Source organism: Dysidea avara, chromosome 1, assembly GCF_963678975.1.
Source record: "Dysidea avara chromosome 1, odDysAvar1.4, whole genome shotgun sequence".
NCBI lineage: Eukaryota > Metazoa > Porifera > Demospongiae > Dictyoceratida > Dysideidae > Dysidea > Dysidea avara.
The window spans coordinates 50,657,054-50,679,280 of NC_089272.1; the positions used below are offsets into that span (position 1 = coordinate 50,657,054).

Genomic DNA, 22,227 nt, shown 5'->3' on the forward strand with positions numbered 1-22,227 from the left:
CAAGCTAAAACAGCTGTAATAATATTGATAAAGGACTAACCATATAATAAGAAATGATGAATCAATGTAATTTTGAAGTATTTTAATGTTTAAAATTAATGTGTCAGTGGTGGGGGCTATACTGCAAGACCCCTGCATTTATGAATCACCACCAAATATGAGAATCACTTTGGGAAAAAACTTGTGTGTTTAGCTACGTATATGCTTGATGTGCACTGTAAGCCCACTTAGTCTCTGTTCTAAGAAACCACAACATTGTACAGTACAGCCAAGAAGTCACATGTGACCTAGATAGCTCATGCCATTTAAGTGTGACACAAAGGAGTAATAGCTATTATTGATTAGAGGAGTACTGAGCAAAACACTGATAAGTAGATAATAAATGGATAACCTAATGTGTTGATTATTTCAATGTATAGAAATGTATCAACTATAGCTACTAAAATTAACCCATGCAGTTTCTGCACATACTGAAGTTGAGATAGTCAGAATTATACACTTACAACTGTTCTTTGGAATTATTAAGTGTGTACTATCAATTTTAGAGAAGTCAAATATTAAAGTGTTGTCAGCGGCTAGGAGCAGCTCCCAGACCCCTGCTGCCATGAACGCCTACCATGTTGAAGTTGAACTTCCCTCTCATAAATCCTGGTTATGGGCCTGAGTAGGGACCACAAAAGTATGGGCATGGCCCATTGCCGCCCATGAAAAACATTTCCCAAAAACCAGCCTCACATTTCCTGACGATGATGAGGTAATATTGGTTAAGTAAAATTAAGCCCAAACAAGCCTTCAAATCAATTTGAAACACTTTCAACAAAGTGCTATGGAATTTATAAAACTTATTAAGCAAAATTTTCTCTTTAACTGACTGATTGATGCCTTTAGACAAGTGTAATGGCTAAGGCTACGGACTTGATTTTTTCACAGTTTGACATCGCTTCAGTGCCTTTTGGCATACAACAGTACATACAGTGCATTCTTCATGGACTTACCAGTGTCCTCCATTCATCTTTTGAAAGGTTTTGATGTGGTGGTAATGCATGATGGCTTCCCTTTGTAATGGAAATCATCCATATTTTTCATAGGTGATGAAAAATATCACCATTATCATCACCATCGTACTTTTCATAATTTTCTTTGCTACTGTACTTTGATTGCAGAGGTGCTTTTCGAACAGTTTTTGATTTGTAATGGGTTGAATATAGCTGATAATGAAGTGCAATGGGTACTTCACTCTTCATATGATAGTAGCTAAGGTGCACTGCACCATTTCTTTCTTTTGATGCAGTATGCATGAGTTCACCAGTCATAATAATTTTATTTTACAATAAAGTTAACAAACAAGTATACAAAAAATTGGAATTTTCAACTAGAGTAGGGACCATAGCACATCTATGAAAAGTACTGAAACAAGCTATAGAGTAATGCAGGATATTAACTCACAGTAAAACAATAAGAAGTGTTATATCCCTACTGTGCATTTCCATTATGATATCTTGAGCACAGTAGGGATATAACAGATCTTATTGTTTTAATGTGATTAATCATGCAAGGTCCCTTGCCATATGGGGGCCAAGTGTGAGCCCTGCCTGCTTGCCTGTATGCCACCCAACCGCCCCTGAGCTCTTAATGCAGGTGTGCCAGGCTTCTGCACGTGACTCTATAGGAGGAAAGGGATCTCTGACACAAACACATGTACATTTATATCTATGTAACCATATGTTATTTGTGTATTTGCATAGCTTAATTACCAGCATGCTTACTCATACTCAGGTGGTGCGGTCTGATGTTTGCTGGCCTGTCATGCTAACTTTGGAGTGACAAAGGGCAACTGAGGAATCACTGGGCAGAATCGCTTCATTTATTTGGCTGCACAGTTGACGACACGTGTTATGGATTATACAGTAACATTCAATTAATTTTATTGTTTAGCAAGCAGCAGCAGCAGTAGCAGCAGCAGCAGTGGGAACCCGCATGTGTACAACAGCTATGTGGGGTAGGTAAAGCAGCCATGCAGAGCAATGATAGTAGCAGCAATGGTAGGAACCCACATGTGTACAGCAGCAGTGTGGGGTAGGTAAAGCAGTAATGCAAGCTATGATAGTAGCAGTAGCAGCAGCAGCAGTGGAAGCAATGGTAACTCACAAGTGTACAACAGCATACGCGGGATAGGTAATGCAGTCATGCAAAGCAATAATAGCAGTGGTAGCAACGATGGAAATGTACATATGTACAGAGCTAAGCAGAGAAGCAGCCATGCAGCAAAATTTATGGCAGAGCCCATGTGCCGAAAACTGTGATGCTCATACTGTGATGCTCATAATGATATCGCAGTCTTAGTTAAGTCATCTAGGCTATGGTAACATAATATACCACAGTGTCTTGTGGGTAGGTACTGAACTTATTTATTTACGCCTTAGTAAGCAATACATTGCACCCAATTTTTCCCCAAATTTTTAGTTATTCAGAGTTTGTGGCTGCCCCTTATCACTGTGATATGTACATATCAAAGGTTTAATGTCAGTGCATATACATACCAATCGGCACACTATAAGTCCTATATTACCCAGCCATTTATATTTATATTAGTGTAATGGTGAGTAATGTACATGTGATCATAACTATTATTTATAGTATCTGTTTTCGGCACAAACTTCCTTCCCACTCCTCGTGGCATTCTTCAACAACATACGTGAGCCAATGAACCCACCATGACTACAATTAGTCCCTGCATTTGCACGCACATACTTGATTAATGCTGTAACCAACCTTTTATGTTAACTTCAATTTATTGTTGAGCAATAAACTACATTTAATATCGTACACCACTACATTTAATATCATACACTACTCCAGCTTATTTTTAAAATTAGTACTTTTCATCAATGTGCTATGGTCCCTACTCTAGTTGAAATTCCAATTTTGTATTAAAGTATGTTTTGTGCCAAAATGGTTGGTTTTCCAAAATCAGGTTATATAATTCACATCAACTACAGTATATATGTGTGTTTGTGTGTGTGTGTGTGTGTGTGTGTGTGTGTGTGTGTGTGTGTGTGTGTGTGTGTGTGTGTGTGTGTGTGTGTGTGTGTGTGTGTGTGTGTGGACTGTTACAAACTAATGACTCCCTAGAACATCCTCTCTACCAATTGGAACACAATGAGATTCAAACCACCTCCACCAGAATCGACAATGGGTTGGCGGGTAGAATTCAGACCACTTGAGGTACATAAAAGTGATAATAATGCTTCTCCAATTTTGTGTGCAGATTCAGTTGACAGATTTTGAGAATGCTGCTTTCGTAGTGTTTGTCGTTATTCTCACACGTGCTATTCTCTCCTACGGCTTGGACTTTAAAATACCAATTTCTAAGGTGAGAGGAGCTACCCAACAGATACAGCACTTGATTTTGTGCTTTGCATCAAAACAGCTGGATGAAAATATGAAAAGGGCAGTAAAACGTGATGCAGTAAATAAAGAACTGTTTCATTTTCGGAAGGTGATCATTCCAAGTTAGCAGATTAAGGACTTACAATGTTGGTCACAACACACAATTGCATTTCAGAAGGAGATGATAACAATGATGGTGACAATGTTAAAAGTGATGAACCATTTTCCACCTCTCCAGAATACAAAGAGATGGATATCAACACCATCATTAATGGGAATGTATGTAGCTACATAGCTTAATATCTGTGTGTGGAAAACTTTGTATGACCATATGTGCCAAATTGTTTCAAACTGTGAAAACTTCATATCAAATTTTACATGTTCATGTGCTATCTTGTAACTGCATACTAATTTTAGCTTTGTCATTACAAATAAGCTTAAATTACTAATAATTTCTGCAGGATAGTTTTCTAGGTTTGATTCCTATGGTGCAAAAATATGTAAACAGCCTAGATGTTGATGTGGACACACATTATAGTATTCAGCAGTACCTGAAACTCATCCAAAAGAAAGCTGCAGGTCAGACACATAAATATTTTGAATAGATGCTAATAGTTTATGGCATGTATTTGTATAGGTGAGCTGTTAACTACAGCAAAGTGGATAAGAAACTTCATCACTCAACATTGTGACTACAAATGGGATTCCATCATAACTGAAAAGATCACTTATGACCTCATGGTTGCTTGTGATAAAATCAGCGGAGGAGACGCCATGTGTGCTGAGCTTACCGGTACACTGAATTTTCCTGCACCACCACAAGTGTAAAGAGTTGTCCAAAATGCTAAAGTAGAAGGAATAGTATACATGCATCTTAGCAATATAAAATTTTATAAATGACACAAGTAAAAAGGTGTAAGTTTATACATCCATGAATGTACTGTTTTATGTATAGCTCTCGTATAACATGGCACATGATATTTTATTTATTTAATCATTCAGTTCTAATCATTCTATTCCTAAACAGAGCAGCAATTCATTGCACAACTTATATGTATAGCCACCTACAGAATGTATAATTATATAACTGTATGACTGTAATTATTCAAGTTGACCATTTCTGTTAAATTCTGTATGAATTGTCAATAATATTAATTACTTTGGAGGTTATTCTCAGTAGGCAGTTACATTTTTTTTTGGTTTTCACCTAATGCTTTTGATCAGAAACAAGTCACCAAAAATCCTGGAGCTTCCTATGACTTAACAGCTACTGTACATGATAACTGACTTGATATCATATGCATGTTTAGTACTATGTAATATCAAGCACCACTAGCACCTCTTATTATCATGTTAGCTATCCAAAATGGATTTATAAAAAAATAAACTAGTGTAAAAATATAATTATATTAAAACATGGGAATAGAGATCACCGAAATAAAAAAAAAAACAAAGAAACAAGAGTCAAACAAGCCAGCATGTAAAACACACAGCAATCTCTATTTAAACATTTATACAGAAGCATTCTCAGTACTTATCTGTCCTGCTTTTTTTGAAACTACTGTTTTAGACTCTACCATATCCATTGAGTCTGAATAGAGATCACTGTGTGTTTAACATGCTGGCTTGTTTGACTCTTATTTCTTCATAATTTTCAGGAATCTCTATTACCATGCTTTTTTTAAAGTAAATTATTTTTAGACTATAATGCTTATGAACAACCTATCTGTAATTCCAGAATAACTCTCACCAAATAGGCAGCCTGTTATTCTGTTGTAATTACAAGGAATATCAAAATAATTGTTTTTAGTTGATCACAACTAACGGTTTTATCAGTACATTTCAAGACTAGATTATACTGCTCTTAGAACTACATAATAGGGATTGCCTTTTCTTTTCAGTGTATACTCAATAGTTTCCAGAAGCAATTTTTATTGTGTGTATTTGGTTTAGACTTTATCAAGCAAATTTAATGTGTTGATTATGCTTTTACAGTGAACATTCTATTAGACTAATGACTGTTCTATTAGATTACCCAGCTTGATCTGCTGTGCAAAATTCAAAAGGAGGAACAGAATAATTTATATGCACACCTTGGTCCAATCAAAAGTATTGGGAGTAACATTTGACACCACATTGAATTTCTTCTCCCATGTGGCAAATGTCATTATTTATACAACACAGAAAGTTTCTGCAAACACAAATATTTAAGATGCTTGTGGAGTCACTTATTTTCTCTATGCTCTACCAGTTTGTGGATTCCCTGTGCAGAATTACATGGCTTTACAATAAAACTGTTTGGATTACATGAAAAAGTATGATTACATCTCTGATGCTCGGCAAGCTATTGGATGGCTTTCTCCTACACTGCTGGTTCAGCTCTGATCATAAACAATTTGCCACAACACTCCTGATGCCTACTACTTGTATCTAACTAACCTTGCTCAATCCTAGTTGGATGACTGATATGTTAGAAACTGCATTTATCAATGATTCTGTCAGATGCAAAACTTTTATAGCCACTAATGTATAAAGAAAGATCACACACATGGTTAAGTCAGTTTTTACTTAGATGGTAGTAATTTTTTCTAGCTACTGAAATGTTTTTGATGGACAACATGCTCCTTAGCATCATATATGGTCTTTTTTACTTGGTGGTTATATACATTTCACGTCTTTGTTATAGCTATATACACATATTCAAGCGTGGCAATGTATATATTTACAAAGACAATTAAATCATTAATTTTCACATACTTTATAAATTCCTAGACCACCTGGCAGAAGGCAGTTGTTGCATACTCTATCAAATCAGGTAGTAGTATGGCCTGCATTAATATTTATGTTTTAAATATTTATCTATAGTTGAGAAAAAAATTTAAATTGGTAAAAACTTAAGGAACAATATGTAAATATTTAAGGGTCAGTAGGTTCAGACCTACAGCTCTTCATCTTCAGTTGGGTATAAAATTCATGACAACTCATGCAGAAATGGTCAACTTGATTAATCAGTCTTCTTACAGTCATAGCATTCTGTAGGTAGCTAACTGATGGTACTTCTAGCTACTCAGAAAGAGACCAACATAGCTACTTAAATGTGCAGCTAACTTGTCTGACAATTTCATAATAATAATATCACAGCAGCAGGATGCTGATGAACAACTTTAAAAACTTGACATTTGCCATGCAAGTAAAGTTCAAACTGAATAAAATTTATGCATACCCCTAAACCATCTTGTGATTCTGTGGATGCAGAATAGCTAGCTATTTAAATAGAATATTGGATTATAGTGAGCATTAGTATATCAGATAATTATGTTGTAAAATAACTAATGTGTATAGTAGTAAAACACATCAAAATGTTATTAAATATTAAGCATAATTGTAATTATTAAAACCTTGTCAGCATCTGGGGGTCCCCAGACCCTGCGCTGAATCTTACTACCACTCTTCTGAAAACCCTATATCTGCCCCTGCTTTAGGGACCCGCCGATTATACTCATAATTTTACCTATTATGCTATGCTGCACTGCTCAAAAATTCACCTATTATGCTTAAATTAATGCTCAATATTTACCTATTATGCTCGATTATGCTCAATGTTCATGCCTTAGTTCATATTCTTTGCTACTAGTTTAACACTATATAGAAAGAAAAAAATGAGTGGCTGGAACACAAATAATAAATTCTTGCTGCATGCCTGCATGTAAGAGACAAGATCGATATACTCTAATAGAACAGTCAGTTTGATGATTGTTCTATTAGAGTTACTGACTGCTCTATTAGAGTATATTGATCTTATTTTGCAATTGTCATTTTCCCAGCAAGAGTTTACACTATCGTACAAATATTTAACCTATTATGCTGGCATTATGCTCAATGCTTTTAGGTACCTATTATGCTCAAAATTATGCCAGCATAATCGGTGGGCCCCTACCCTGCTTACACGTCCATTTAACTCTGTAGAACACTTCCACACAGCTTGCGAACACAAGCTCCAGCAAGATTGAATACCAGCTATTAATCTCAGAATTAGATCATCTAGGCTACACTGTATGTCTCTCAGCACTCCACTATTGAAATCGGTTTTTTGGGTCATTATCTTTCAGACTCCATAAAGGCCCTATAAGCAGTAATTCAACAGTCTGCAGCATTTGTAGAACTATGCAGGATAATGCTGCTCATAAAGCAATCAATTGTTCTCAACGAATCTTTTTGGCACATGATTGTGCTGGTTGGAACATTTGTCTTTTTCTAGTTTATTTGCATGTTTGTGTTGTACTGTGACTTTCCTTTGCTTTTTGCACATCAACTCTTTGTATTAAGGTAGCACCTCCTGGCCTTCATTCAGGACCAGGCATTTATTGAATGCGGCTTATATACGAGGAAATACGGTATATAGACTCATTGACTGTATGTAGCAAGGTTTTGTCCAAGGGGTAACTTTTCTTTGCGGATGCGTCATCATAAGTAGGTATGAACAACTACTGTGAGCTCACTGTGTGAAATCTATAACAGTGTTTAACTGTTGCTGAAAGTGATGAGATTTTCAGCTTTTACAGATCAGTAGTCTGTGATACCAATTAAGACATTATAGCCCTGAAAACAGCACACAAGAATATACACCAACAGACTAATACACAATACACCAGCAAGAAAGAGAGAGTAAACCATTATTAAGTTGTCAAAAACACATATAATTGCAATTACATATACCTTGGACACATGCAGCTCTACTGATGTGCAAAAAGCACCAGTATAGGAATGGCAAGGAAATATAATAGCATAATTTGTAGAACAAGCCTTACTACAACTACTGAAATCCATGACAATGGCATTCTCTCCAACATCTGTATAACAAGATTAAAATTATTCTACAACATCATCCACTCATCATATAAAATTCCTGGCTATTTTTCAAACACCACTTATCCCACCCGCTGCCATCACTCTCTCCATTTTGAGATCCCTTTTGCTAGATCAAATCACTATAAATTGAGCTACTACCACATGATTGGAACAATTTACCCATTGATACTATACAATCTCAATCTCTGAAGTGTTTTTAGATAAACTATATATATATATAATTTTGTGATTTGTTGTAACCTCCCTGTATTTATCAGTTTGTAACTGTATTTTCAGTGTTCTTATTAATCATAGTCATAATCATACTTACTTGTCAGAAGTGTGTCAGCAGTAGCTGCTACAAGGAGCAACAAGAATTTTCATCCGGTTCACAAATGGATTATATATATGCCTGGGCTTTTATGTGACAAGGAAATACGGTATGTACAAGGCAGTCAAGAATGATCAGATGCGTGATGGCTGCCAATGAATCATGGAGCCTGTATAAAACATACTGAAGGTGTGATACGACTTTAAGACAATGGATAGAATCCTATTTCTCTTGAGCGAATTCTTAGGACTGATGGTGAGGAATGAATTGTAGTCATTGTACAAAGAGAATTTGAAAATTTTGACTTCCAGCTACTTACCGCATGTGCATTTAAGATTTTTACTCCACACACGCATATACAACATTATTACCATAATTTTCAGTAACTGCTGATCTGGATTTACATTTTGTCTATCCCTAATATGGTATTTCTACTGTTTTGTTTATAGCTATTCCTTTGGATCAACACTTTGTACAGTACTACAGTGCTGACCAAGTCGTAGAGTTGTCAGCTGACTCAGAGGTATCGATGGTGTTTATGTACAGTAGGGAAGAACAGCATCATGTATAGTGGAACTCGTCAACTTCTTGTGGTTGTAGAACTGAGAGAGACGTTACAGATAGAGAGGAATTGTTATGACCATTTTATAGTTATTCACAATCAATTATATTCTGTGTAAGTAAATGAAAGTGCAGCCATCACATGACAGTGGTGCTATATTATACAGTAAACCTCGTGTCACTAATGAACAGAGTATACTTTTCATTAGACAAGTGGTCCTCTTTGGAATCTACTTTCAAAAGTTTTATTTGTGTAGCTACAATTAGTTTTTGAAAGTCATACACCCTTGCAGAGTAATAATAGTACCAGTTCTCTACTGAATTGCTCATTCACAAATATCACATAATACAGCAAGCTATCCAGCTCTTGACTCATTAAACACAGTTTAACTGTGTAAGCTGATTTAAGTACTTTAAATTCAAACCTTTTAATTAGGATGTTCCAGTCTGGGGCATGTAATTCAGGGGTGGATTCAGACTTTTAAAAAAAGGGAACACGAGAATTGCAACTTTGGTCTAGCTATCTAGCAATATAGTATTTCATAGCAAATAATTTCTCTCCAGTAATATTTCACTGTTAAATTTTACTATTTAGAAATGCAATTGAAGTCTTTATAAGTAACTTCAATAGCTTTAAAACCACAATAATTGATAAGACTGCTTATTGCGTATGAAGATACTGGGATAGCAGTTTCAAGTGATTGTGCAGTAAAGAAAGGTAAATAAATAATTAGTGTTTGCAATGAGTACGTATTTGACTGATAAAGGTGTACTGAATTAGAGAAAAACTTGGCAGTAGCTCATCAGGTACTTAAGCTTCTTCCAGTGGGGGTTTTGCCATGCATGGAACCCTTTGAACTCCCTCAATCCACCCCATCCTGCATGTAATTGTAGCTACAGTATACTGATCTAGATTGCAGTTGGTAATAGCAACATTAATGCCCCCAAGATGTTTTACTGCTAATTCTTATCAGGAAAGCTTATAGTTTCACTATTAATAACTGTTGCATGTATATTTGCATTACATTGTTGGATTCATGGAGTGAATAGCTTTTAGTATTATTATTGTGCATGTTTTTGGTGTCAAGTTACTGTAGAAGCACATTCGTACAATATTGCACTCTAATATGGATGTTCAAACCAGTCACAAATAGCAGCTATGATGCATTTTCCTGGAACAATAATGTATCACATTATTTAGACCGGCATATATACAGTACACAAAACCACTTTAAAGATATTATACGCATGTACTAATGCAAATAATGACCTAGACATTTGACCTCAAAATTAGTACAAAATAGATTTAGCCCAACATGGCAGTCGAGACCAGGTACACTTACCAAAACCACCACCGCAAACATCTATTTGTGGGTGGTGAAGAGCTATCAGCCTTGCAGCGACCTAGAGGTAGTGATACATGTTGGAAGGTTTGTCAAGTGATCAGCATTAAAATTAGTGAAGTTTTAATACCTTTACATGAAGTTAATTTTGAGGACGAGAGCAGCAGAATCGATCATAGAGGGAGGCAGTAATAGGAACAGTTGGGAATCAATAAGAATTTGTGTACATGCACCATAACACATAGATTTAAAATTAGATACTGGGCAGTCAGCTCAGCTGGTTGGCCCAGGGGGTGAAAATCCCCAAAAGGTACAATCACATGCATACATCCTATTAAACTAATAATTACAATAATTAAGTAAGTAAATTTGTCTATGTCTCTTGATTCAATCACATTAATTGGTAAATTGTTCCAATCTTTAATTGTTCTAGGATAGAAGCTGTACTTATAAGTGTTAAGGGTGGCTTGTGGTAGGATAAAGTGATTCAGGTGGTGTTGCCTTGTGTGAAATTGGGTACGTTGGTAATGTGCGGAAATAGAGATAGGTAGTGAGTTGTTAATTATTTTGTAGAACAATGTTAGCCTTGATGATTGACGACGCTGTTGTAATGTGGGTATGTTAAGAGTGGATAATAATGATGTAACACTGATAGTTCTAGAGTATTCAAATAAAATCCATCGTGCAGCTCTTCTTTGTACTTTCTCTAACTTGTATGTGTCAATATTATAATATGGATCGCAGACTGGGGCAGCATACTCCATGATGGGTCTAACTAATGCCAAGTATGCTGTTCTTTTAGTATCAGGTGGACAGTTGTAAAGATTTAGTTTTATAAAATTCAATACTTTGGTTGATTTATTACTTATCATTTGTATATGAGAGGACCATGACATATTATTATCAATTCCTACACCAAGGCAGGGCCGCCCAGAGAAATTAAGGGGCCTAGGGCAAAGAGTTAAAGTCGGGCCCTTGACCCAAGTTGTAAGGTGAAGACCAAAAAAAAAAAAAAAAAGGTCACAACCTGCTGGCAATGACAATAACTACCCATCACCAACCATATCTCCTTATCTATAAGCTTGCTATACTGCTCCTCTGAAGAATACTGTGACTGCTCTATTAGAGTATTTAGATCTGACTGCTCTATTAGAGCATATCGATCTTTTAAACAGGTATTCAGGGGGCCCTTCATGGGGCCTCCTGGGGCCCCTTTCAGGCTGGGGCCCGGGGCAAAATGCCCCAGTTGCCCCCCCCGTGGGCGGCCCTGCACCAAGGTATGTATGGAGTTTCTTAATATCAAGATTATGACCTGATAGTGTGTAAGCATGTTGTAGAGGAGTCAAGGAATGAGTACACCGTAGCACAGCACATTTATCAACATTTGCCATAAATTAGTTCATTCATATAGTGTTTGTAAGTCTTCTTGTAGTTGTTCTGCATCTTGTGGTGTTGTAATAGGTTTATAAATAACACAATCATCAGCAAATAGCCGAACCGAGGATGTAATGTTTTGATTGATGTCATTGATATAAACAAGGAACATAAGAGGGTCTAGAACCGTACCCTGTGGTACCCCAGACTTAACTGGTGTTGCATTGGATGCTTCACTGTCAACTATTACTCTTTGTTGTCTTTTAGTCAGCCAGGATGAAATCCACTGAAGAAGAGGTCCTCGTACACTGTAAAATTTTAGCTTGTTAAGCAACCTTCTGTGTGGGACTGTATCAAAGGCTTTTGACAAGTCGATAAATACTAAATCAGTTTGCTGTCTGGGATTCATGGATCGTTGGATCTCATCTATAAAATTTATTAGTTGAGTTTGACAGGAGTGGTTGGGCCTAAATCCATGTTGTAAAGTTACAGTAGTATGAGTAAGTGGCAGTTAAGAGTTACCCCTGCTCTCCCACCCCCAATCATTTATACTTTGGCATAAAGGATGATCACAGCAGTAACATATTTGCTGTCTCATGCTTTACAATTATTGGCATATAATTGATACATGGGCTATATAAAGTATGCTACGAGCACCGCTGTTTACTTGCTCTGAATAAATTTCTATAATTACGTTGCCGAGTACTAGTGCTCCTACCATAGGCGGCGGAAAGGGGGGGGGGGCTAGGGGGCTAAAGCCCCCCCCTCGGTCTGGTGAGGGGGGGCTTAGCCCCCCCTCAGAATGATATCACACCGAAATTATCTTTCTTGGAGTGGGGCTGAAAACCGTGATAAAGATCGAGATACTCTAATAGAGCAGTCACTCTAATAAAGTATTCAGTGTGTAGCGAGCTATGAAAGGATTTTTATGTAGTTTATCAGCTAGAAATGGTAGCTGGTGAGGTGAAAAGCTCTTGTCAGTTGGTTGCGACCTTTTTTTTTTTTTTTTTTTTTTTGGTCTCACCTTACCAAACTATAGAAATAAGTCTGGTCAGCCCAGCCCCCCCCTCATATCAACTACTTCCTCCGCCGCTGGCTCCTACGTTATTCTCATGCTGTTGATACATTGTTTACATGATATTTTTTGTATTGTTTCTTATATTGCCTACAGATCATTGACACAGTATATTATCCAAGCCTATGCATACTATACATGTGTTGTATTTTACTGCAGATGCAAGGCACTACAGGGTAGGCTGCTCCGCAGTTTATTAAAGTGAGAACGTTGCAGGGGCGGAGGAAACTGTCCACAGTTGGGGGGTACTTGAAACAACCAACACACTGGGCTCCAAGACAGTTGTATGCTGACCACATTTCAAGGTCGTGTTCAATGCCCAGTAGAAGACAAACCTACAAACAGTTTGATTCTGCATACATTTTGGAATCCATCTTCATATGGGCTCCTACTAGAGAAAGTTAAAATTGTGTTATGCACACCTAGCTAGCTATTGTGTTGTGTATGTACGAGCTTATTTACGCTAGCTATCGACAATGTCTACATATTGTAAGTAGTGCATCACTGTTGACTTCATCCACTATAATCCTGTAGGTACTGCGAGGCCTTTCAAGTGATAGACCCCAGTGATCGGTAGATCACGTGATTTTCAATACAATCAATCGCAACGCCCGAGCCAATACCTCAGTGATCATCCATTTAAAAGCGTGTTGGCAAACCTTTCTGAATATTATTAGTAGTCATCAGTATTCACTGAAGTGTAATAGTTGCTGCTCTCCAATTAGAACACACCAGCACACCTGCTGTTTCATCCAGTTTTACTCATGAAACTACGTTGCTCTACTTTAGTAAACTACATCATTATAACAATCACTTATCTCTAGAAACAACACCCCAGCTGACTGGTCACATTTTTCACACATAATTTTTAAACCAAGTTCTCACGTGAGCTTTGATTGTGAGCGTAATCAATTGTGGTTTGGACGCATCACGTGATTTACTAAGCTGTGTGTTGTGTATCTGCATACTTAAGCCATTGTACATTAGTTCTACGTAATGGTAGGCCCGTAACCAGGATTTGTGAAAGGGGAGTTCTACTTTCACACGGTAGGTGTTTACAGCAGTGGGGGTCTGGGGGCGCAGCCCCCAAGCCGCTGACAACATTTTAATATTTCACTTCTCCTAGCTGACCTAAAATTGATAGTACACAAAAATGACTCCAAAGAGTAGTTGTAAGTGTATAATTCTCCCTTGAAATCTGACATTTACTTTGAAGTTAATCTCAACTTCAGTATGTGCAGCAACTGCATAGGTCAAGTTAATTTTAGTATATAGCTAGCCATATATAACTATAGATAACTAGTTTACAGAACCCTATGCATGCCTGCCCACATACACCCTTGCACATCAGTGAAAGAGCTAGGACTTTGCAAATAATCATGCAGATAGTGTTTACCATGAACTTCCTTGCTATATAGTTAGCTGGCCAACACTATCCCAATAAGGCAATAACTATTACATGCACATAAGCACACAAAGCAATAACTACCATTTGTTGCCTAGCAGCTATATAAAACACAGCTACATCAATAAATTCATTAAGGAGCTACAAATTAATAATTTGGGTTGTCTACGCTTTACTAATAGTAATCTCATGATTAGCCATGACTACACATCTGAAAAAATAGGTATAGCATGCAGTGTTCAGATAGGCGCATTATAGAAGAAGTTCAGCTTGGTCTAGTTTGAAAGCTTTAATCATGCATGATTAGAGTATTTGAATGACTTTTGCTAGAACATTTGAGTGACTGTTGTATTAGAGTATTTTAGTGACTGTTCTATTAGAGTATATCGCGAATTTTCATCCCCACCCAGATCCTAACTGTGTAGAGGTGGGGCTTAGCTCCACTTTAGTTAACACCTCAGAGCAGCCTTCATTGCGCTACACATAGTCCCTCTCTACCTTTCGGGCGCCCACATCTTATACGCCAGCTTATAAAACTTAAAAAAAAAAAAAAATCTGTGGTAATCCTGGAGGGGGGTTCGTCAGAACCACTCGAACCCCCCCTGGTTACGGGCCTGAATGGCATTGCTTATTAGTCAAAATTTTTGTGCATTAATGCCGCTGTGAATGCTACGGAAGAGCAAGCCAAGTTTTAGTGTGGCGGCGCCCGCCTAGCCAATTTTAGGGGGTACTGCCCCCCCTACTTTTCCATAAGGGGGCACGTGCCCCCCCTGTTCCGCCGCCCTTGGAGTGTTGACATGTGGCTCTTTCACCGGTCAGCGTCAGCTCCTCAAATGGGAGTGTTGACATCACAGCTTAAATCACGATAAATACGGAGAGAACGTAGCACCGTCTTAGCAAGCTGCAAATGGGCAAGGACGTACTAATACGGAATTCAGTCCGTCTATGAAGAATTACGTGAATGTAATGCTGTTATGATTAAATACGAAGAGGACGAAACACGTCTTCGCAAGCTGAAAATAGGCAAAGACGTACTAAGACAGAATCAAATTCGTCACTGCGGGCCGTTGTAGCTAATGCTGTAATAATTTTTTACGTTCATCAAGCTGAGATGTTTACGAGACGGATGGATGACGATCGAACAGATCGTCAACCATAGATGGATGACGATCGAACAGAAGGGATGGCTCTGGATGGGTTACTGAAACTGGTTACTGCACCCCAGTGATTGCACAACTCTAGTCAAGTTACGAGTCCCAGCGCCAAAAATTACCCTGGAGGTTTCCCCGAGACACAGCACTCGTATCTGCACAAGGTATACCATAGTAGAGGCGGATCCAGGAGCTGGCAGGGGGAGGGACAAAAACAGGCTGACTTGTAGGTGGGTGGGGAAAACCAGATTATCTTGTTAGTTGCTGCATTTATGAAGCAGCAAATCATCACCACTTTATAATAGTAGTGTCCCACTGTTGATTTGACATTAATTTTGCCAGATGGTTGTGGAGTCTTAAAAGCTGTGTAAAAGGCTATGAATCTCTACACACAATAATTTTTTTGTTAGAGGCGCTTAGTACGCACGAAGGTGCTGGGGGAAATTTCACAGCTAGTTTGACTTTGGTTTGCTTTGATTCAGGTGAATTTAATAAATTCTACTAAAACCTGCATATCATTTTAGCCCTGACATAAAGTTGAGTATTACTCATAAAAGTATGGTTCCTCCAAAAGGTGACGAGGGATGAGGGGGCTTTTGCCCCAAATGCCCCGTCCTGGATCCACCATTGCATAGCTACTTCCCTATGGTTATTGCCTATGTACTCAATGACTTGATCTACTGCCTGTCAAGGAACAATCATCATGAAAATACGTAATAATAAATAACATCATTATTTCTAAGTCTGGTTCCACTGGTGGCAGTGCATGTAATAAATATCATGAGTATACTGTCCTGCAATTATTGCATGCATAGTACAACAACCATGCTCATCACAGAAAAAGGTAGAGGATATCAGCAATTACAAGTCAGGTTAATCCAGCTGCTCATATAATGTGAGCCTTGGAAATATAGCTTGCTGTACATTGTAAACAAAATGGCACATAAAATATCCATAATCTATACTTGCTGCACAATAAGATATCAGTACATCCTGAAATTTCACCAAAGTTTTAAGTCACACTGCCATTCCCAAGGTGTTTATACCTAAGTTACAAATCTCAATCCTTTGATCTTCATTTTCTTCTTTCAATATTTTTATAGCTTTTTAGCGATCTGTAAATACAAATAACACTGTTATTGAGACACAAAACAGGTCATCTTTGTGAGAAGACATGATACACATACAAGACCCAGAATCAGGTTGCAAGTATGTATAATGTAACATGAATGACACCTACAAATCTCAGAAATATATCAAAAGTGTGGCCACAACACACAATGGTGCACATACAAGACCCAGAAACTGGTCAACAGTGTGGTAACAACTGACACACATACAAGACCCGGAAAAAGGTCAACCATATGTGGTAACACATCACAATTGACACACATACAAGACCTGGAAGCAGGTCGACAGTGTGGTAACACATCACAATTGACACACATACAAGACCTGGAATCAGGTCGACAGTGTGTGGTAACATATCACAATTGACACACATACAAAACCCAGAAACAGGTCGACAGTGTGTGGTAACAAATCACAATTGACACACATACAAGACCTGGAATCAGGTCGACAGTGTGTGGCAACACATCACAATTGACACACATACAAGACCTGGAATCAGGTCGACAGTGTGTGGTAACATCACAATTGATACACATACAAGACCTGGAAGCAGGTCGACAGTGTGGTAACACATCACAATTGACACACATACAAGACCTGGAATCAGGTCGACAGTGTGTGGTAACATCACAATTGATACACATACAAGACCTGGAAGCAGGTCGACAGTGTGGTAACACATCACAATTGACACACATACAAGACCTGGAATCAGGTCGACAGTGTGTGGCAACACATCACAATTGACACACATACAAGACCTGGAATCAGGTCGACAGTGTGGTAACACATCACAATTGACACACATACAAGACCTGGAATCAGGTCGACAGTGTGTGGTAACACATCACAATTGACACACATACAAAACCCAGAAACAGGTCGACAGTGTGTGGTAACAAATCACAATTGACACACATACAAGACCTGGAATCAGGTCGACAGTGTGTGGCAACACATCACAATTGACACACATACAAGACCTGGAATCAGGTCGACAGTGTGTGGCAACACATCACAATTGACACACATACAAGACCTGGAATCAGGTCGACAGTGTGTGGTAACATCACAATTGATACACATACAAGACCTGGAAGCAGGTCGACAGTGTGGTAACACATCACAATTGACACACATACAAGACCTGGAATCAGGTCGACAGGGTGCGGTAACATCACAATTGATACACATACAAGACCTGGAAGCAGGTCGACAGTGTGGTAACACATCACAATTGACACACATACAAGACCTGGAATCAGGTCGACAGTGTGTGGCAACACATCACAATTGACACACATACAAGACCTGGAATCAGGTCGACAGTGTGGTAACACATCACAATTGACACACATACAAGACCTGGAATCAGGTCGACAGTGTGCGGTAACATCACAATTGATACACATACAAGACCTGGAAGCAGGTCGACAGTGTGGTAACACATCACAATTGACACACATACAAGACCTGGAATCAGGTCGACAGTGTGTGGCAACACATCACAATTGACACACATACAAGACCTGGAATCAGGTCGACAGTGTGTGGTAACACATCACAATTGACACACATACAAGACCTGGAATCAGGTCGACAGTGTGTGGCAACACATCACAATTGACACACATACAAGACCTGGAATCAGGTCGACAGTGTGTGGTAACATCACAATTGATACACATACAAGACCTGGAAGCAGGTCGACAGTGTGGTAACACATCACAATTGACACACATACAAGACCTGGAATCAGGTCGACAGGGTGCGGTAACATCACAATTGATACACATACAAGACCTGGAAGCAGGTCGACAGTGTGGTAACACATCACAATTGACACACATACAAGACCTGGAATCAGGTCGACAGTGTGTGGCAACACATCACTATTGACACACATACAAGACCTGGAATCAGGTCGACAGTGTGGTAACACATCACAATTGACACACATACAAGACCTGGAATCAGGTCGACAGTGTGCGGTAACATCACAATTGATACACATACAAGACCTGGAAGCAGGTCGACAGTGTGGTAACACATCACAATTGACACACATACAAGACCTGGAATCAGGTCGACAGTGTGTGGCAACACATCACAATTGACACACATACAAGACCTGGAATCAGGTCGACAGTGTGTGGCAACACATCACAATTGACACACATACAAGACCTGGAATCAGGTCGACAGTGTGTGGCAACACATCACAATTGACAGACATACAAGACCTGGAATCAGGTCGACAGTGTGTGGCAACACATCACAATTGACACACATACAAGACCTGGAATCAGGTCGACAGTGTGTGGCAACACATCACAATTGACACACATACAAGACCTGGAATCAGGTCGACAGTGTGTGGTAACATCACAATTGATACACATACAAGACCTGGAAGCAGGTCGACAGTGTGGTAACACATCACAATTGACACACATACAAGACCTGGAATCAGGTCGACAGTGTGCGGTAACATCACAGTTGACACACATACAAGACTCGGAAGCAAGTCGACAGTGTGTGGTAACAAGTCACAATTGACACACATACAGACCTTCAGTGCAGGCTACTGTAAAGCTTTAATAATAATAATAATAATACAAGACCTGGAAAACGACAGTGAGTAGTAACACATAATTAACATACATGCAAGACTTGGAAACAGGTCGCCAGTGCTTAAATTACAAGGCGAATACCACACCTACAACGTCAGTGCGTGGAATTACAAAACAAATGACAAATCTACATGATACAGGTTTCCAATACAACCCGAATTACACGTCTAGTTCATCTACTCAAACGAAACTTCGACGATTTCCACAACACTGACATGTGTTCACTAAAACACAAACCTGATTGTCGACTGTTGTATTCCGCCTTGAAAAGATGGTTTAATAAACCCAACAGCACCGTACCACATCGTACTTTTCATCCTTCTTCCCAGCGGCACTAAATAGATATTTTCATAATGTGTTACGCACGTGATCGTGCAGCCACGAGGCAGACATGCGGCGAGACGGGAGGGGAGACACAAGGTGGTCGTCAAGAAGTAAAGTATGCTGATCTGTAAAGCTTTATGGATGGGCAGATACTCGCAACAGATGTTGAGTACCAGATCTGCTACTAGTAAGTCGTCTGCCATTGTCGAGGCCATTGTTAAAGAGTCCAGAACGGAATGATTCGTGAAGAGAAATCCTGACGATAACAGCAGTGGAAGGATATATGTTAACGCAGTAGTGGAAGGGAAAGAACGTACTTTTAGTGTCTTACTGCTGTAACTCTTCTCCAGATTGCCGGTGCTCATTAATTAGAAACTTACTGAAATACCGCCCCACCATTCTTCAAAAGTTTCTTACGTGAAAACGAATAGTGTCTCTGTATCTAGAATTAGCAGTTGGAAATGCTGATGGAAAGGGAACCCAATGATAGTACTAGTGGAAGAGAAGGACTTGCCACCAGTCAGACAATATGTAGTACATTCTTAGATGATTGTTCTAAGCATTTAGAGTGTAACATTGTTTTGAGAAATGCTGGATGGCAACATTGGACAGGAAGAATAGCCGAGTACGATACTGGTAGAGAAAGATTAGCCAGCAGTGAGATGGTACATGCTTGAAAATATTTCTTGGAATATATTACAGAAGAAAAAAAAGCAGTAGTAGTGGAATAGGAAGACCTGTCAACAGGATGGTATGTACAGCACTTTAAATGGTTATTTATATGTAAAACGTTGCATTTAGAGTGACATATTTCTTGTAAGAAATGCTGTCTATATTGGAAGAAAGAAAAGTGAACGAGAGTTTTAGTAGAAGTGGAAGACCTGATATCAGTGGGTCGGTATGTACAGCATTTTTGAATGATTATTATTGTGTAAAACTTTAGTGAAAGCAATACTGACAATATTGAAAGAAATAAAAGCGGACTAGTGTACTAGTAGAATAGAAAGAACTGCCAGTGGTGGGACGGTATGTATAGCATTCTTGAATGATTATTTTAGGTATGAAACACTGTTTAGAGCGAACTATTTTATTTCTCAGAAGAAACGCTGACTGCTTTTGAAGGAAGATAAGTAGACTACAGTACAAGTAGAATAGGAAGACCAGCCAGCACGTGATGGTATGTACAGAATTCTTGAATACTAGTGATTATTGTTTCTATAAATCTTTGTATTTAGAGTGAAATATTTCTCAGAAGAAATGCTAACTATTGGAGAAAGATAAGTGGACTATAGTACAAGTAGAATAGGAAGACCTGTCAGCACTGTGATGGTATGTACAGAATTCTTGAATACTAATGATTTTAAATTTTTGCATTTAGAGTGAACTATTTCTCAGAAGAAATGCTGACTACTTTTGAAGAAAGATAAGCGGACTATAGTACAAGTAGAATAAGAAGACCTGTCAGCACTGTGATGGTATGTACAGAATTCTTGAATACTAACGATTTTAAATCTGCGTTTAGAGTGAACTATTTCTCAGAAGAAATGCTGACTACTTTTGAAGTTAGATAAGCGGACTATAGTACAAGTAGAATAGGAAGATCGGCCAGTACTGTGATGGTATGTACAGAATTCTTGAATACTAAAGATTTTAAATCTTTGTATTTAGAGTAAACTATTTCTCAGAAGAAATGCTGACTACTTTTGAAGAAAGGAATGCGGACTATAGTACAAGCAGAATAGGAAGACCTACCAGCACTGTGATGGTATGTACAGAGTTCTTGAATACTAATGATTATTGTATCTATAAATCTTTGTATTTAGAGTAAAAATTGTTTCAGAAGAAATACTGACTATACGCAAGAAAGAAAAGTAGACTAGAGTACTAGTAGAAGAGCAAGACCTGATGTACAGCACTTTTGGTGATTATTTTATAAGTAAAACTTGTGTGTTTATAGATTGAAATCTTTCTCAGAAGAAATACTTACTATGCAAGAGAGAATGTACTTGAGTGCTTCTAGTAGAAGAGGAAGATTTACTATCAGTGAGATGGTATGTACAGCACTTTTGAATGATTATTTTATAAGTAAAACTTTGTGTTTAGAGTGAAATATTTCTTGGAAGAATGCTGACTATTTTAGAAGGAAAAGCAGACTATAGTACGAGGATAAGAGAGATCTGCATCAATTTTCATGGTGTGTAGAGTGTGGCACCAAAGTTGCTGGTAGTAGCAAAATTAGATGATGGCACTAGAGCAGAGAATGTGACGGTACGTACAAAATTCTTGATTATCAGACTATATAGTAATGTATCCTGTTTAGAATTTTTGAGATGAAAGGATTTACGCCAGCACAGAAAGTGATGAATGCAAAAGAGGTATGTTGAGAGTTGTTGCATTTTAATATTTTCAATCGATGTACACTAGAATTGGAAGAAATTGGGAAGGCAATCCCAAGGACGGTGAATGCTGTATGAAATAACTGACGGAAGTGAATATGAAGACCCGAATTTCATTACTTTTCATATATTTTTATATTTAAATGAATATCCGATTTTCGTACCTCGAGTATCCTTCGGGATCACGTGCGGGGCTACGTGACAGCACTTCCATGACGGGGCGTAACTAGGTATATACGATGTATTATGACGGGTAACTACG

The 22,227-nt window shown here is 38.3% G+C and overlaps 1 protein-coding gene and 1 long non-coding RNA gene across 7 annotated transcripts; both read left to right on the forward strand.

Moving 5' to 3' along the window:
- Positions 1–2,091: 2,091 nt before the first annotated feature.
- Positions 2,092–4,218, forward strand: LOC136247305 (glutamate--cysteine ligase catalytic subunit-like). The gene is made up of 7 exons (XM_066038932.1): positions 2,092–2,139; positions 3,133–3,225; positions 3,269–3,373; positions 3,431–3,512; positions 3,572–3,669; positions 3,852–3,969; positions 4,028–4,218. Exons 1-7 carry the CDS (start codon positions 2,092–2,094, stop codon positions 4,216–4,218), a joined length of 735 nt encoding a protein of 244 aa, XP_065895004.1.
- Positions 4,219–19,543: 15,325 nt separating this feature from the next.
- LOC136268115 (uncharacterized) lies at positions 19,544–22,134 on the forward strand. Of its 6 annotated transcripts, none has more exons than XR_010706879.1 (13): positions 19,544–20,320; positions 20,371–20,467; positions 20,513–20,595; positions 20,646–20,746; positions 20,805–20,898; positions 20,948–21,044; positions 21,092–21,188; positions 21,238–21,334; positions 21,393–21,490; positions 21,544–21,620; positions 21,673–21,837; positions 21,890–21,944; positions 21,994–22,134. It is a non-coding gene; the product is annotated as an uncharacterized lncRNA (long non-coding RNA). The 6 variants fall into 6 exon arrangements; XR_010706880.1 differs by having other exon boundaries at positions 20,668–20,746; XR_010706878.1 differs by having other exon boundaries at positions 19,547–20,320; positions 20,371–20,463; positions 21,547–21,620.
- The last annotated feature ends 93 nt before the right edge of the window (positions 22,135–22,227 follow it).